We start from the raw sequence: 18,834 nt of genomic DNA, 5'->3' as shown, positions 1-18,834 counted from the left end.
TAGAAAATATAAACACCATAAAAAACTGTAATTTAGAGTTAGGTTTTCAAATCTTCATTTCAAAAAGCTTAGAAGTGCAATAGAAGAATTAGCAATTACTTCTAATTGTTGTTTTTTTTCTTTTATGCTTTTCTTGAAAACAATAGCACAGTTTGTCCTGAATAGCAATGTTTTTCTTCACATACAAAATTAACTGCATACGTTGGAAAGGTCAACGGCAGCCGTCTAATGCATCCTTTCATTTCTGGTGAGCAGAAACTGACGCTAATGTTTCTTTATTGTCTTCATATGCAAGAATATCAATGCACTCCATCAGCTGCTACATAAATGTATGCTGCGCTGACGTAAATTACCAGCAGCCAATCAGGGGAAAGTAGGAGGCTCCTTTGCAAGGAAGAAATAAAAAAAAATAATAAATAAAACGGGGGAAAAGCTTGTGGTTCTGATTTCTGATTTTCCAGAGTTGTATAATACAACAATAAGTAGGTTTGAGATCTGCCTTCATCAAACCGGAGCTCCTGTATCAGCCGATGATATTCGTCGTACCTTTTTCTTTTCTTGAGGATGTCATGGACCCACAGCGATCTTACATTTTTTTTTTCTTTCTCCGGTAGAGCAGGGCGATCACAATTATCTTTTTTTGTTTGCTGTTCATTGTTCCAGGTATTGTGTTGTTGCTTTTACAGCCCCCTCCCCACCCTTCCCCCCCGCCCCATTCATATGATGGGATGGCAGTACTTGCATTTTTTATGTGACTAACCCTTCAGCTAATATTTGACAACTGATGTATCTTTTAGGTTCAAGAGGCCTAAATCTCTAGCAGCTAGATAGTCGCAAGTGGACCTGGATCTCAGTAGATTTCCACTGACTCTGATTATAAACCTGTCCATTTCAACACTGTCTTTGAAATCAGGCTATTATACCTCTACTCTGAACTACATTAAACCCTATTAAAATCACCTTCATTAAAATATGCTACTCATTATAGCAAGCAAAACACTCAGCATCCAAGGAGAGGTTTTATAATGAGGGGAGTGAAGTTAAACTAGCTTTGAAGGACTGATATGCTCTTCATTCCATTGGAATTATGAATACAGGAAATGGAGATGATTGCTACAGTACATTACAGCAATAAGGATACAAATGGGTGAACAGACAAGTACAAATCTAATTGCATTTATATAAAAATATGGATATGGATGTGTAGCACAGTATCCATGTGTTTTGCAACATGCTGCACCTCCCTGCTGTAAGACAGTTATTCAAGATGTTTCACAAGAGATTAAAAGTGATGGACCATTCTGATGTCATTAGATAAGCAGATGAGGAGTTAATATCACGGTAAAGTATACTTAAGTGACCGATTTCCAGTATGTGAAATTACTTCTTGTTTTCTCAAGTTACAGTACATTTACAAAATGCAAGTGTGATATACAAACGGACGGATAGACATACAGAGAGACACCTCCATATAGCCCAACAGTTTGATACTCCTTTTTTAGTATTTCAAATAATTCTAATACCAAGTTTCATCAACATTTTAAAAGCAGCTTTCCAAATGTATGCAACAATGTAAAGCTTCTTATTCACAGTGTTAGACAATAATTACAGGTGAGTTGCTGGGATTCATAATCCTGATCTACAGGTGTCAGACCCTCAGCTCTAGACCACACTCATCCCATTCAATCACATTGCCATTCTTCAGCTCAGTGTCCCTCTATAGATGTGTACTCATTTTTTAAAACATGAAATAGTATACTGTTACTATATTGAAAGCAATTGTTTAATTCCCCCAGTGACAAATACAAGAACAAGAATCTCAGTCTCTGATACAGTGCATGAAGGGTGTCACCCAAGGTTACCAATGATGCTCAGTAACACAACAGAATAGCATATTTACATTTTATCAAACCTCAACTGAAATGAACTGAGATGTTTATCCTGATACATTGCGGCATTGTTCAATCACTCCAGAGTTTTTTGGTATGTGTAATAGACTGTCTTGTGACTGGTAATTTGGTGGAGTTGTGAAGAGTGCTCGATCACTCTGTGCTCTAGGCTAGTTAGAGGCTATATGTGGAGATTATTGTCTCTCTCAGCTATTTAAGACCCAGTTTTGCTCGACAATAGTCCCAGAGAGCATTATTCTGAATTGCAACCTCAGGCACCAAAGCTTTTAAAACCCCTGTGCTGTTCCCAAGCAGCTCAATGGGAAAGAATGTGGGCTGTTCTTCTCAACAGCACTTTATATATAAATTAATAGCCCCATTTGCTTAGAGCTATATGCTGCTGCCCAAGCCTCCCTTTTGTAAAAAAATGCAGCGCCTCAGAGATAATATTACCATTTAAAAAGGCATGAAAAAGTACTTTCCGCCTTTAACAATTTGCAGAATTCTTCAATCATATTATAATCTATCTTGCAGAGACTTTTAAAAGACTGTAATATGCCTTTGGTAGCCTTTATCAGAATGGTGTAGTTGAAAAAAGACATGTAATACAGTTATTAGTACCTGCATTACTCCCAGACCAGAAAGTACTAAATACTATCAGGTTATTCCACACAGTTCCGACTTGACAAAGATCTAAAGCACCGAGAACATATCCACAAATATCTTCTCTCTTTTCAAAACCTCAGCAGATTCTAATAGTCACGATAGTGAATCTCTAGGAGATGGGCCAAGGCTAATGCACAGGTGACCTGTAATTGAGAGCTTTCTGAAGAATAGAAGACGGCTGACATTGCTCGCCCTAAATGAAAAAAAAAAAAAACACAGGAGAAATCTTTGAAAGTCAAGCGGGTCTGACAACAAAATGATTTGGATAATTGTTGCTGTTATCGAGGCAGAGAGAGAGAGAGACTAGGGAGTCAATGAGATCTTGTGTTTATTGCATTCTTGGTAGTGTAATTCTTCGTAGTGAGACTGCGTGAGTTCAAGGGGTCAGCAGAGGGGGTTAGACACATCGCACCCTCAGCCTTCAGGACACGCGTTTTTACAAGACAGCCTGTCCCTTCTGATTTGGGCTTGACTCCCTCACAGGGAAGGGCCGCGTCAAACAGAAGAAGTGCAAAGCATGTGATGTGTGCAGTAGACCACTGACATGACAGCTCAGCCCTCCATCAAGTCAGAGAAGTGAGAAATGCTCCACGGGGAGCAACCCTAAGATGCAACATGAAAATACCGAAGCGATCTGAAAAGGAGTCCTGTTCCTTAGCTCTGGACATCAGCAATTTATCTACAGGCCTATATCTCAAATAAAAATGGAATACCCTGCGATCACCTTAATTAGGATTGCAGGTCACCTACCTCTTATTAAGTTTGTTGGTGAAACCTGTCAAAATACAAGTGTTTCCTATATTACCAGTATATTAAAATACATTATTTGTTTATTAAACAGACACCTTTATCCAAGGCGACTTACAGAGACTAGGGTGTGTGAACTATGCATCAGCTGCAAAGTCACTTACAATTACATCTCACCCGAAAGACAGAGCACAAGGAGGTTAAGTGACTTGCTCAGGGTCACACAATGAGTCAGTGGCTGAGGTGGGATTTGAACCGGGGATCTCCCCTTTCTTTAACCACTGGACCACACAGCCTCCTAATACATCAGAGATTCCTTTGCATTTTTATTGTTATAGGAGTACCTTGTAATTACAAAAATTACAGAATGTTGGTTTCTGAAATTCAGACCTATAACATGAAGAGCAAAAAGGTACTGCATGGTGTTTAATTAATTAAGCATAGTATTTATGCACCCTCTTGTAATTGTATGCAGGACTTTGAGCCAACAAAGCGGATACCTGCAGCTGCAAAGAGATGTTAATAACACTGGGATTGCTGCTTCGAGAAACAAAATCCAGGATTACTGAATGTCATTCCTCTGTCATGGTCCACACAGCTATACTAATTTTAACACAAAAGCCCTACATTGCCCAGATAATTTCATGAAGTGTTTGTAATTTCTCTCGCTGCACTGTGAGGCTGCTGGAATTTGTATTAAACGCGCTTTCAGATTTACAGACAAGCTTGCCAGGATCACTCACAGACAGTGATGCAAAGGGGGGTAGGGGGGTGGGGGGGTCTGGATGGGCTTAAGCCCCTGCCTTCCTGCCCTTATGCCCCAAAAGTGCCCTTTTTCTCAGTCATGCAATGCTTGAAAAGTGCCCTTTTGTCTCAATGAGCCCCTGCCCTTTTAATGCCCTCTGCATGTTACTGCTCACAGAGACACTGAAAGGTTGCTCCACAAAGTGAAATCACTTTACAAAACATGGATTAATGGTGGATTACTACTGCTAGCCCAGTGTAGTGATCTGCAAAACCACTGAATTACGTCAATGGGACACCATCCTTTTTTTCTGTTAAATGAGTTCTGGTAGCACATGGTTTTGTTAATATACTCTGGCCAGCAAAAAAAATAAACTTGTTTATGGTCCTTATGGTGAAGCTTTTGTTGCTTGTCTTACTTCCCTCTTGGTATCCCTGAATAGAATAGCATAATTTGTAGCTCTGTACAAATGATTTTAATTAATATGCTGCCGATGCACTGAAACCCCTAAATGTACTGTATGTCTGTTCTATCTGTTCTATCCACCAAGGATTATTCTATGGTATGATCAGCACTACAGTATCTACAAACTGGTCTCCCATAATTATGGTATGCACGTATAAAACTAAGATTCTCTCCACTGTAGCACTTCAAAAGAAAGAAAGGGCCATTCCCATTAAATATAAATTAATACAAAATAGCCTGAAATAAAGTTAAAGGTTTATCAATCTGAAAGGAGTTCAGGGTTTACAGACCATTTTTAGCTGGTTTGAAGCAGTACCAGTCTGCTAACTCTCCCTCATTAGGAGCAAGGCACGCTCAGTTTAACCCCAAGGTCTGCCAATTGGTTAACCTACCACACATTTACATTGCAAATATGCTTCTAATGCATCTCAATAGAGAGCAAGTCAATCTGGCCCATTAGTGTAATGCAGACAGGTCCTTGGAGAGCAAAGAAGCACCACATTGGTATCCCTGCTACTGTGCACATGAAAGAAACATTAAAGAGTTGCCAAACGTTCTCCTTGTGAAAGTGGCTACTTACAAACAAACATAGTGTCTACAGACTTCAACTACAGTACAGACTACAGAGGATTCCCATGTAACCAATTCCCTATCTCATCCTTAGAGTAGAATTAATCAATACATATGTAGATCATATAGTCTTTGTCATCACAAATATATTGCAAATGTCGTGGATATTATATATTTTAACAGAAAACTAAATTGAATTAAATCTAACCTCATTTGTTTAGCTTTGCCTGGTGATAACGATCTATCTAACACTTTTAATACGCCAGGCACTCATGAAACAGGCTAATCAAACCCGTCTCTTCGAGATTGAATTACCCCATCTAGTGGGGGAAGGGGGGTTCAGCACAAAGCCTACAGTAAGGCAAAAAGGAAAAAAAAAAAACAATGTAGTTTAAATCAGCTTAATGAAAACAAGAGATCTGAAACAATTTAACATCATTATTGATTTAAATCCAGAATGCAAGCCCAATTCAGGCACAAACTAGCCAATCAAAACGTGCCGCGCGAGATTTAAACAATCTCTTTGTTTAAAAAATATAAAACCCACTGTAACAATTACAATATCGCTCTCTGATCTCTGGCTACCTGCTCTCTCTGCTCTGTGCTCTCTCGGATTCAAATTATTATTATTATTATTTGTTTATTTAGCAGACACCGTTATCCAAGGCGACTTACAGAGACTAGGGTATCAGCTGCAGAGTCACTTACAATTACGTCTCACCCGAAAGACGGAGCACAAGGAGGTTAAGTGACTTGCTCAGGGTCACACAATGAGTCAGTGGCTGAGGTGGGATTTGAACTGGGGACCTCCTGGTTACAAGCCCTTTTCTTTAACCACTGGACCACACAGCCAAATAAGAAAGGAAACTACAAAATCGTGCCTGAAACCCTCAGCTTTCAGAGATCAGGGGCCCTGACACTCGGAGAAACACAAGGTAACAGCACGCTGGAATTTGACTGCTTTCCAGGCTAGGTAACAATACTCTTAAATATCTTGAAACCTGTTGTTTAAAACCTTAGTTCTCATTGTAATGCTTTTAATGTGATATTAAATGTGTAACTCCTTTGTGTGATTTCCGAACATATTTTGATTGCATGCTTCATAAATACCATATTTCTAAGAAGGGATTCCCAGTACTGAATAATTCACTCATGTTGAACAAACTCGATTTATGAACTTTGAACAGTCTGGAATGTGTTCTAGTTTTGGCTTCTTGTAATGTGTAAATCCGCTATTGTTTTCAGAGAGCGGTTTTGAAAACGGGTTTATACATTATAATAGGACACGATTATTGTTTTAAGAATATTGTTCATCTAAAATCAAATCTTTTATAAAACTTTCACTGTAGTTCAAATTAGATCCAATCCAAATCTCAGAAATATATGGACATGTCTTGTAAGTGATCCACAATGCCACCAATGTGGGTCATGTATCTGCATCTACTGTACAATAGCCCACTACGGCTGTGAAACATATTTATCCTACATATGAACGAATAGCAAACTACTTTGGGACTGATTCACTGCAGCAACATTGTTTCTGTAGACCATTCTAATGCCATGTCTAGACTACCAATCGATCCGTTCAAGTTCTGTCCTTGATCTGCTGTAGCACATCATCAATGGGTAGCATTACCATATCCACAAGCGTTTATTTTTTACAATACTACCTTTGGATACTCCGTTGCATTTCCACATCACATGCAAGTCACTACATCCATTTCAATTGCCACAACATTTTATAAAGCAGTGATGAGTAGCAAAACTAATGATGCCAAAAAGTCTTGATGTATTGGTCATGGCCTAGTCATGGCCTAGTCATGCGGGTCACTGTTTAAAAAAGCTGAAAAGAACTGCTGCTCAATCTAAAAATTTGTCACACTAAAAAGTAACTCACATCCTATATTTTCGCTAGGATATATTTTGCTTTGTTTGGTATTCAACATGTACTATGATCCAATTTCTAAACTCATACTACAGCAAACCCTGATCCGGAACAGGAGAAGCAGAACTGAAGACTTATTTGAAGGTTAGCCAGGTTTAGGAAACTGCTTGATTGACCTATACTAGTTACAGAGAAGTAATACACCTAAACATGAAAGAGTCACATACTGTACGTACATACTGTAATATTGGAAAACTGCTAATGTTAAAAAGAGAGGACTGAAGAGAGCTATACCAAGCCTGAGAGACCAGTGGTTAAAATATAGTCACATTTCAAATACAACATCATAATATCTTAGGACACTGTCTATGGTTGATTTCTCTTACGTGACATCATATACTGTCTAAAGCCATTTTTCTTCACACCCGCTTGATCAAGCAAGCCTCCTATCGCACATCTGGCCCGGCATGATGTAATGCAGTATCATGTACTGTATATGAACTATCTACAGGCCCAAAATTTATTTATATCCATTAAAGCTATTTTCAAGTGAATGATTTTCTTTAGAAACCAGATATTAGTAGTTTTGTTGCTGTAACTTAAAAAACAAAAATGATTTAATTAAAAAAATAACAGTAGAGCTATTTTATTTTGTACAGTGCTGTAATCACTGCAGGCCCTTAAAGAGTAAGTAGCGGGGTTCCGAAAAATATAACATTACACGTCCCCATGTGTTGCTACAACTGTTTAAATAACGTACCTGTCTTTTTCATTTTCATTGTTAACATCCTGACAACTTTTTACACTTATAACTTTAAAGTCTGTTTTCAAAGCTCTTCAAAATACACTAGGGTTTGAGATCTGTTCTCTAAATCACTGCAGGAAGAGTGAAAAAAACTAAAAATCATAACAATAAGTGCTCTGGCTTTTCTGTTCCATACCACATCATGGATCGTTATTGCTGTGTTACCTGTTTGACAAAGTGGGCAATAATCCTTACACTGTCAGTGCACTAGAGCGGACATTTTGAAAAGAGCTTTGAAACAGACTTTAAAGTTATAAATATAAAAGTTGTCAGGATATAAGAATGAAAAGAAAAAATGAAGTTGTAGCAACATGTAGGGACATCTAATGCTTTATTTTTTGGAACCCTGCTACATACCCTTTAAGCTCCAATACAGATTCTAATATTCTGACCTTGTGATTACAATAAAGACATGATGGTTCCTTCCCCCTTGGAAAAAAAAAAAAAGCTTTCAAGGTAATGAAACTCCACAATCATTTAAGGGTAAGTCTTGCTTTGGAAAGCTGAGCTGTTTAAAAAATGAACAGATGAAATTGGATTTTTTTTCTCTTTTTCTTTTTTAAGGAGGGCTTCTGTTTTGCTAAGACTTTCTCACAAATGCACGATAACCGCATTAGTGTCTGGATTTAATCGAATCATTTCAAAACCAATTAACCTTCAGCAGTGGTGGGAAAGAGATAGAGGAGAGCCAAACGACTAGCAAGTGGTGCTGCCTGTCCACTGAAGAGAAAGGGGGATCTGACCAGCACGTACACTGCCGTCCTCTCCTGACAGGAAGTCAGAGGCTGTAATATGCTGCGTTTACATTCTACGCTTGATTACGAAGTGTACACAGTTGTGACCCCATCTATTTAGTTAATTAAAGGTTTCATTTAGGGAAGACACCTGCGGTGCACAAAGCAGCACGAGCCTGTCACATTCTTCAATGAATATATTCCTCTGTTTTATAGGAAAGGCGGGTCAACAGCCCTGAGCAGATTTGGGTTTGAGAAAGTAGTCCCTGGCCGGGTCTTCTGTCCTTTTAAAGAGAATTATTGTTTGTGTTGGAAGCACTGCTTTTGAAGAGCCAGCTGCAAGGATGTGACAAGGGAGAGCTGCAGGAATGGAGGGAGCAGCTGGATAAAGGCCTGATTTAAAAACAGGGTAAAGGAGACCTTGATACAGTCTTTTTTTCTCAAACATGATGTCAGGTGTTCCTATTTATAACTCACTTCTAGGTTTAACCTTTCCAGAAGCCCTGAGGCAGTTTTTTTTTTTTTTTTTTTTATCAGCTCACCTCCAATGAATAGAGCTATTTAGTGCACAACGTTAATTCTTGATTTCCCTTTCAATGAATATGAAATGCTGGAACTTGAAAAAGCACTTTGGCCCATTGGCTTGCTCATTCCCAGCCCCATGAGAGTAATACATTGTCTTCTTTTTGTTGTTGTTAATTGTGCAAGATATTGCAGTGAATTGTGTGCCTGCTGATCGTCACAACAAAAAGGATAATTTGAATCCAAGCTGTTTGTGCTTTATCATCCGGAAACTAAAAAGTCACAAACGCATTTGATCAAGGTTACATTTAATTACACTAAAAATATAAAGTTTGAGATATGAAGCAGAGGATTAAAACTAAAGCTAATTTATGACTGTGGTATGAAAGAAGTTGTATTATTTTTGTTATTTAGATTCTCATTTTAACCTTAAAGCACCCCTCAACTTATGTCTGAACAACAGATTGTAATCATCAGCTTACCTCCTACATCACTCTGCCCCTTGAGAATATAATAAATAACACACTTGCAATATTGCCAGACTCTTTTACAATGCAGCGCTCCCTGTGTGCCACAAACCAAGCATGGTAACTCAGCATGCCTGGGATTCAAACCAACTAATCCTGCACTCCAGGCAGTATTGCTTTAATAAGTAAGCCACATAAAACCTATAATGGGTCAAACTGCTAAGCAGTCTTATTACACCCCCTGACTTATGCTAGACACTTAAAAATATATAATGTCCCACATGTCAGGCTGAGGTCTGGGTAGACAAAGACATGTGGTTTGGTATTAAAATTGTATAGCCATCTAACCTAAAGGCAAAATTGATATTAGTTAAGCTTCCTTCATCCCACAGTGGTGGCTACAACAATATATTATTTATGATATTAATTGGGTACATTCTAGAGACCCTGCTTACCTTAGAAAAAGGGAAAGCTATGATTAGCTTTGATGAGTTTAAGAGCCTCAGTTCATAATAGGAACATACAGTATTTAACAGATACACAATAGAGCAGGCAATGCAAAAATGCTTGTTTTTTGCTTCCTGTTTTAAAAGAATCAATGTGTAGTGACATAAATGACTTAAACCAGGGGCCTGGAATGATTCCTAACCAAATTAGGTATATAGCCTGATGTAATTGTCAGAATAAGTTATTCATCCATCCAACACATAAAAATGTAAATGGACAGCTGGGGTAAAAGCTTTTTCATAGCCACACTGACCCTGGTGTGTCTCCCTGCATGTAATTCAATCATTCTGAGGAGATGCATATCCATCTCGAGGGAGCGCTTACACTCTCCACTTCCTAAAGCACTTGATCAGATTAATTGATCGGGCCCGGCTGTCTTTTGGCATAAACTGGGTTTGCATTGATATTCCTTTAAAATATTGTTATTCCATTTATACTTGAGAAACCACAGAGTAAAGATGCAGTACTAAATCCAAACACAGGCAGTCTGATGAACGCATATTGACTGTCTAACAAGCAAACCAATACCCATGTCAAGCATGCATATAGCACTGCAGCTGACCGTTTGAACTTAGAGGTAAACTGTATTCTTAACAACAAAGATGCACCAGCAGCAGTGATGGGTCACAGAAAAAGAGTGCATTCTAACAAGAGCTAAAGACAGCAAGAGTCTATTCATACACCTCTAGCTAAGAGGGTCAGTAGTTCCTGGAATTTGGGGAATTGGAAGTGATGTACCTATCCATTGTCCAAAGTTTAGCAGTTCTGGTTCCATCTTTCAATGCCAATTACTTTCTTTGTAAAAGCACGGAGACAAGACAAGTTTGCTTTGTAAGAAAACAGGGTGGAAACAACCAAAAAAAAAGAGTATTGCAGAACCCTTTGGACAAGAGGTTCACCTGTGAGCATATGGCCATCTATCTGTGGAGAGCAAATTATGATACTTAAATGAATTAAAAAAGTTACTATTTACACAATTCCAGAAATGCCTCATTTTGCACCCCCCGCACCCCCTGCACAGCTGCAAGAATCCCCCCAGCCCAGCCCCCGATCCCCACACACACAAAAAAAGATAAGGACGCCATTGAAACTCTGTACCATTCAGAGACCAAATAGGAGTTGCTTTAATGGAAGTCTGTCAAACAACAGATGTTGGAGCACAAAATAACATCAAAAAACAAGACATGTGAAAAGACAGAGTCAGAGAGTTTTTATTCGCTTAAGCACAAAGTTACAGACATGCACATACACACACACAAACACACACACATTCACAACTGTACATTAACAGATAATGTATCCCACTGTGAAATGGTGTTATGCTATAAAGGAAAGCAGCCCCTGTATAATTAACTGGATGGGCCCCCTTTGGAGTGATGCTTAGTATACCTACAGATTGGATTCATTAGCCAGACAAAAATAGACAGGTACATTGGAAAATAAAAATGGTCCAATGGCTAAAAAAAAATATATACATATATATATATTTTTTTTCTTTTATCTAAAATGTTGGTGCTTCTGAATTTACCGCCCATGAACACATGAACAATGGCACTTGCTAGTCAGGCACGGTGCTGGCAGAGCACTCATCTAAATCCTGACCTGAACACCTGCTGCTACCATTTAGACCTGCTTCTAGTTCAATCAGAGACTTTCAATGGCGCTGATTTTGTGATGTGGATTTGGGGATAGATTGAGACCAGTGCATTTATATATTTTTAATGGAAAAGGGAAAAGTAAAGCGGTACCTTCCAGGCTATCCTGTTTCCTTTAGTGTCATGTTCCAGGGCAATAGGGAAGTCCCCTCGCTCATAGAATTTCCGAAATGCAGTTGGTTTTGCTGGTCTTACCCTAAATGCACCAGCTGCAGGGGGTCCAACAACCTGGATAGACAGAAATTAAGTAACCAGTTTAATCTTCAAGTTGTTGTTTTCCAAAAAAAGATGAATATGTTTTATAATATTGCTGTACATTTTGCATGTATTCAACTATTTTAATAATTTTTTTTGTTAATAAACAAACCATACATTTCAGGAATATCAAACTGTATGTATTTTCATCAAAATAAAAGTTTTAAAATAGTCTTTATCAGTGTTCCTCCAGCTGCAATATTTCTAAAGCAATAAAGCCCACCAAGTGACTGAAAGTTTTATGCGTAAAGGCTGCCACGCTTTTCACAGGACCGTTCAAACCCTGGGAAATACAACCCAGTCGATTTGAGCTTGTCTTTTTTATCTATATAACTTCAGCACCTAGATATCCAAAATTATATTGAAATGAATCATGTGCCACAAAAATCAATAGTACTCTACACACGATATACAGCAATTTTAATAGAAAGGAAATAAGTCGATGGCTATACATACAATACAGTATCAAAAATAGGCTACATTAGACATTACATCAGTGTAGTCTGTATGGTCATTTCGCAGTGAAAGTGTTGCGTCATCCCACAAATCACATTGTTTGCGTATGTGGAGTTCCCGAAAAGGTGTGTGTTAAACACCCAAAGCTGTACTATACATTTTCAGACCTAATTTAATGCCTTGTTCTGGTGAGTTCCATTTGAAATCAGAGTACTCCTATTCAGAATGTTAAATGATTAGGAAAGAATGGCAAATGATGTAACCTGTATTTCTTTTCATGTTACAGCTTCATTTTCAAAGAGATGCACTGCACCAGATTGCTTGATGAGTAATAGTAATCGCACCAGCTGATTTTGTGTTTGCTGTATCTCTACCAAGCCGACTGTTGAGTGGCACTCTGCTTCATCTCGCTTTCACAGTCTGAACAACAAGAGCAACATGATTGACACACAAATTATATAAACTGGGTTCGTATTCTTCATTATAACACAGGCTCTGGGTGCTTGTAAGAGAGCAGGTCTTTCTATTAAAACAACAGATCAATACAATTAGTCCCATTTTTCTTTTCCTATTTTTTTAGGTGGATCAATAACCTTTAAAAGACCCTGAACTAGTCCCTGACCCTTCCATAGAGGTTATGCATGGAGACTGGCAAATTAGGCTGCCTGGGGTGGATCTGTCAGTATTTTCAGAAAACACAATGATGTAACTTTATTAGTAAAACACAGCCGGTGTGCTGACACATTGTTCTGATTGGGAGAATCAGTACATCTCATCAATTAAAATGGGGAGTTCAGTGTGTCACTGCAGGTGATCCATCATATAGACTGGAAGGCAGGTCTCAATAGATGCTCTAGCTGTTCTGAAAACCTTTGATTGATGTTTGGAAAAGGGGCTGTCACTGCACTGCCAGTTCTCACAAAGCCTAGCCATTTATACAAAGGAATACTCCACTTTTTGCAGTGAAATGCTACAAACTCATCTATTAGGCATATTGGTAAAGCATGTTGTATATTGGTAAATTAACATGCCTGTAACAACAATAAATCTCTCCTAGTCATCATCCTCTGAGTTGCAGTCCTCTTTATCACTTGACATCTCCCACACAATGGCTGCCTGTATGTCATGGATGATTCGAGATCGAGCAGTAACATTTTTTGTTTGTCTTTTCTCTCTTGCAGTCACGTCTTTTATTGGAGATTTTAATACATGCTTCACTATACTCAAATTTAAGATGCAGGGCATTTTTGAGAAATAAAATTTTAAAAGCATGTCTTAAAGGAATACAGTATATATATCAAACAAAAAGTAAAATGCTAAGAATTTCAAAACTTGCCGTTCTGACAAGGTGCACTAGTGCATTAGTATTATTATTAAGTAGCTTGGTATTGTACATGTATGTACACATCTATCTATTGCTATCTATAGACACGTCTATCTATTGCTTTTTCGTTACACGTTTAAAGATGCTGCTTCTTAACGCCCTTGAAGATGCTAATCACATCATTCAAAATGTATACAGTGCAATGATGGCAACTGTCTAATTGTAAAACTTCATACTGGGTGTGGCAGGAACGGCTGAGTGGTCTGACGTCACGGCAGAAGAAGGGACAACAAAAACAAAAAGGTATTGTGCAGTGGCGCGGGCGCCGTTTTATTTAATGAATCCAAAAATAAAATAAATATTTAAACAAAAGAACACTTGCTCACAGAGCAAAATAAAAGTGTAAACAAAAACAAATCTCGAACACAAAATCCAAAATAAATAAACCATACAGGTCAGGCTGGGCAGTCGCTGTCACTGTTCCTGTAGGCTATGCTTTAGTTTCGTTTTTAAATAAACCTTCTCTCGCTCTCCGTCTCTATCACCCACCTAAAACACCCACCCAAAACTAGAGAGCTGCAGGCTTTTATTAAGGTGAACCATCTCCCAATTAGCAACAAAATTAATCCCGTAATTAATTCGGGAGATGGTTCACCTTCTGCACGAGTTTATTAATTATTACTCCTGGCAGAGGACGAGCACCGATCTCGCCTCTGCCAGGACACGTTTTAAAAATAAACGAAACAATAACAAACATACGGCGCTCGCCGTCATAAATACAATAAATCATAATAAACAAAAACAATACTTTGCACAGGGGCGGAGGATGAACCTTCGTTCTAAAAATAACACAAAACAATGTACAGGGCTGCTCGCCCTGTTACATATCCCCCCCCTTGTGCAACGCACACATGGCCCCAACGGCCACCTCCCCCCTCAGTCTCAAAGTCCCGGACGAGGGGGAAGAGAGTTGCTTCTGGGGGGTGGCCATGGTGGAATCTCCGGCACCCCCCAATTCTTTGTGGCCGGCAGCTCCCTCTTCTGGGGCTCCCTCCACACTCTGTCCTGCCGCGAAATTGCGGCTGGGGGAGCTGGTCTCCTGACCTTCCCCCTCCTCTTCATGGCCAGCAGTTCCCCTCCGTGGGGCTCTGACCACCCAAACTCCTGCCGCGAAAGTGCGGCTGGGGGATCTGGTCTCCTGACCTTCCCCCTCCTCTTCATGGCCAGCAGTTCCCCTCCGTGGGGCTCTGACCACCCAATATCCTGCCGCGAAAGTGCGGCTGGGGGAGCTGGTCTCCTGACCTCCCCCCCTTTCTTGATGGCCGGCAGCTCCCCTCCGTGGGGCTCCGACCACATGACCTCTGGCCGCGAAAGTGCGGCTGGGGGAGCTGGTCTCCTGACCTCCCCCCCTTTCTTGATGGCCGGCAGCTCCCCTCCATGGGGCTCCGACCACAGTGTAGGGACCCCAGGTGAAGCAGGATCCCTGGCGACCCCAGGCGACGGCAGCGGACCCTCGGGAGGCGACGGCAGCGGCAGCGGACCCTCGGGAGGCGACGGCAGCGGCAGCGGACCCTCGGGAGGCGACGGCAGCGGACCCTCGGGAGGCGACGGCAGCGGCAGCGGACCCTCGGGAGGCGACGGCAGCGGACCCTCGGGAGGCGACGGCAGCGGACCCTCGGGAGGCGACGGCAGCGGACCCTCGGGAGGCGACGGCAGCGGACCCTCGGGAGGCAACGCAGGACCGGCAGCAACCCTAGGAGACGCAAGGGAGACACAGGCGACCCAAGGCGATGCTGACGGCGGGAGGGGAGCCCCTGGCCATGAAGGCGGCAGCAGGAGCTCCACTTCTCCCAATGGTGGTGGTGGAGGTAGAGGTAGCTCCTGCTCCTCTCCTCCTGACAGTAAAGGCGGCAGGGGCTCCTCCTCTTCTGGCGGCCAAGGCGGCAGGGGCTTCTCCCCTTCTGGCAGCCAGGGCGGCAGGGGCTCCTCCCCTTCTGGCGGCCAAGGCGGCAGGGCTTCCTCCCCTTCAGGCGGCCAAGGCGGACGGGCTTCCTCCCCTTCAGGCGGCCAAGGCGGCAGGGCTTCCTCCCCTTCAGGCGGCCAAGGCGGCAGGGCTTCCTCCCCTTCAGGCGGCCAAGGCGGCAGGGCTTCCTCCCCTTCAGGCGGCCAAGGCGGCAGGGCTTCCTCCCCTTCAGGCGGCCAAGGCGGCAGGGCTTCCTCCCCTTCAGGCTGCGAAGGCGGCAGGGCTTCCTCCCCTTCAGGCTGCGAAGGCGGCAGGGCTTCCTCCCCTTCAGGCTGCGAAGGCGGCAGGGCTTCCTCCCCTTCAGGCTGCGAAGGCGGCAGGGCTTCCTCCCCTTCAGGCTGCGAAGGCGGCAGGGCTTCCTCCCCTTCAGGCTGCGAAGGCGGCAGGGCTTCCTCCCCTTCAGGCTGCGAAGGCGGCAGGGCTTCCTCCCCTTCAGACTGCGAAGGCGGCAGGGCTTCCTCCCCTTCAGGCTGCGAAGGCGGCAGGGCTTCCTCCCCTTCAGGCTGCGAAGGCGGCAGGGCTTCCTCCCCTTCAGGCTGCGAAGGCGGCAGGGGCTCCTCCCCTTCTGGCAGCCAAGGCGGCTCCTCCCCTTCTGGCAGCCAAGGCGGCTCCTCCCCTTCTGGCAGCCAAGGCGGCAGGGGCGCCTCCCCTTCTGGCAGCCAAGGCGGCTCCTCCCCTTCTGGCAGCCAAGGCGGCTCCTCCCCTTCTGGCAGCCAAGGCGGCTCCTCCCCTTCTGGCAGCCAAGGCGGCTCCTCCCCTTCTGGCAGCCAAGGCGGCTCCTCCCCTTCTGGCAGCCAAGGCGGCTCCTCCCCTTCTGGCAGCCAAGGCGGCAGGGGCGCCTCCCCTTCTGGCTGCAACAGGGAAACCAGCAGGCATGTTCCCTCTGCTGGCAGTGGTGGAAGCGGAACCAGCAGGCATGCTCCCTCTGCTGGTGGTGGTGGTGGTGGGGGGAGCGACATGTCGTCCTCCCACGGAGACGGAGGTGGCACCAGCAGGTATTCTCCCTCTGCTGGCGGAGGTGGGAGCGACTCACAGTCCTCCCAGGGCGGTGGAACCAGCAGGAATGCTCCCTCTGCTGGCGGAGGTGGGAGTGACTCACAGTCCTCCCACGGCGGTGGAGGTGGAACCAGCAGGAATGCTCCCTCTGCTGGCGGAGGTGGGAGCAACTCACAGTCCTCCCAGGGCAGTGGAGGTGGCACCAGCAGGTATTCTCCCTCTGCTGGCGGAGGTGGGAGCGACTCACAGTCCTCCCAGGGCGGTGGAACCAGCAGGAATGCTCCCTCTGCTGGCGGAGGTGGGAGTGACTCACAGTCCTCCCAGGGCAGTGGAGGTGGAACCAGCAGGAATGCTCCCTCTGCTGGCGGAGGTGGGAGCAACTCACAGTCCTCCCAGGGCAGTGGAGGTGGCACCAGCAGGTATGCTTCCTCTGCTGGCGGAGGTGGGAGCGACTCACAGTCCTCCCACGGAGACGGAGATGGCACCAGCAGGTATGCTCCCTCTGCTGGCGGAGGTGGGAGCGACTCACAGTCCTCCCATGGAGATGGAGGCGGCACCAGCAGGTATTCCCCCTCTGCTGGCAGGTACCTGGGCTGTGGACCTTCGGCCTTCCCCTTCTTGGGCCGTGGACGCACCGACTCCCCCCTCTTGGGTCGTGGACGCACCGACTCCCCCCTCTTGGGCCGTGGACGCACCGACTCCTCCCTTTTAGGCGCAGGACGTTCGGGCTCCTCCCTTTTAGGCGCAGGACGTTCGGGCTCCTCCCTTTTAGGCGCAGGACGTTCGGGCTCCTCCCACTCCAGGTCCGTGTCTTTGAAGACCTCCAGGCAGTGGTGCTCCTCATGCCCGTATCTCATGCAGTTGGTGCACCACTCCTCTTCCCCTCGTTCCACTTTTCCTCTCTGCCTCCTCCTCCTCCTCCTCACCTCTGTCTGTGTCCCCTCCTCCTGCCATATGGGGAAGGTGCCAGGGGAAATGTGCCATGGCTCCCCACAGTTAAAACACCACTCCTCCCCCAACAGGCAGGTAAGGCAGACTTGCTGCGGCTGTTGCTGCTGCAGCGGCTGCTGTCCCCTCATCCTCCTTCTTCCTCCCATCTTCCTTCCTCCCATCCACCTCTTCACTCTCCTTTTCTCCACACACAAAAACGAAAAAAAACGAAAAAACCTGCAGTACCCTCTTCTGCCTGCGTCCTGGAGGCGCTGCGATCCCACTTCTGACACCACGTGTGGCAGGAACGGCTGAGTGGTCTGACGTCACGGCAGAAGAAGGGACAACAAAAACAAAAAGGTATTGTGCAGTGGCGCGGGCGCCGTTTTATTTAATGAATCCAAAAATAAAATAAATATTTAAACAAAAGAACACTTGCTCACAGAGCAAAATAAAAGTGTAAACAAAAACAAATCTCGAACACAAAATCCAAAATAAATAAACCATACAGGTCAGGCTGGGCAGTCGCTGTCACTGTTCCTGTAGGCTATGCTTTAGTTTCGTTTTTAAATAAACCTTCTCTCGCTCTCCGTCTCTATCACCCACCTAAAACACCCACCCAAAACTAGAGAGCTGCAGGCTTTTATTAAGGTGAACCATCTCCCAATTAGCAACAAAATTAATCCCGTAATTAATTCGGGAGATGGTTCACCTTCTGCACGAGTTTATTAATTATTACTCCTGGCAGAGGACGAGCACCGATCTCGCCTCTGCCAGGACACGTTTTAAAAATAAACGAAACAATAACAAACATACGGCGCTCGCCGTCATAAATACAATAAATCATAATAAACAAAAACAATACTTTGCACAGGGGCGGAGGATGAACCTTCGTTCTAAAAATAACACAAAACAATGTACAGGGCTGCTCGCCCTGTTACACTGGGATATTAAAATCAGCAAATATCCCATAGAAAACTCAATGGTAGTCAAGATCTTTGTCAGTGAATTTAAAGAAAAGACACTGGGACTTTCAAGCCAGCTAATTCAACGTAGAGAAATGCTTACAAGGATATCAATAGTTCCTGCTGTCAGTGAGCTAAGTGAATGTACAGATGTACCCACCTATGAACTTTCAGAAAATAATGAAAATTCAGCACAAGGGACAAAGGCCCTCTTCTATATTTAGGGCA

At 43.5% G+C, this 18,834-nt stretch overlaps 1 protein-coding gene across 1 annotated transcript in view; it reads right to left on the bottom strand.

Annotated features, from left to right (window-relative positions):
- The window catches only part of LOC117413934 (parkin coregulated gene protein-like), a 90,758-nt gene that overhangs the window by 59,510 nt on the left and 12,414 nt on the right, over nt 1-18,834 (bottom strand). Inside the window, exon 2 of the mRNA XM_059000286.1 lies at nt 11,751-11,885. Within this exon, the coding sequence (XP_058856269.1) occupies nt 11,751-11,885 (135 nt within the window). The remainder of the gene's footprint in view (nt 1-11,750; nt 11,886-18,834) is intronic.

The sequence above is a fragment of the Acipenser ruthenus genome, chromosome 25, assembly GCF_902713425.1.
Source record: "Acipenser ruthenus chromosome 25, fAciRut3.2 maternal haplotype, whole genome shotgun sequence".
Taxonomy (NCBI): Eukaryota; Metazoa; Chordata; class Actinopteri; order Acipenseriformes; family Acipenseridae; genus Acipenser; species Acipenser ruthenus.
This window is presented reverse-complemented; position numbering and strand designations above follow the sequence as displayed.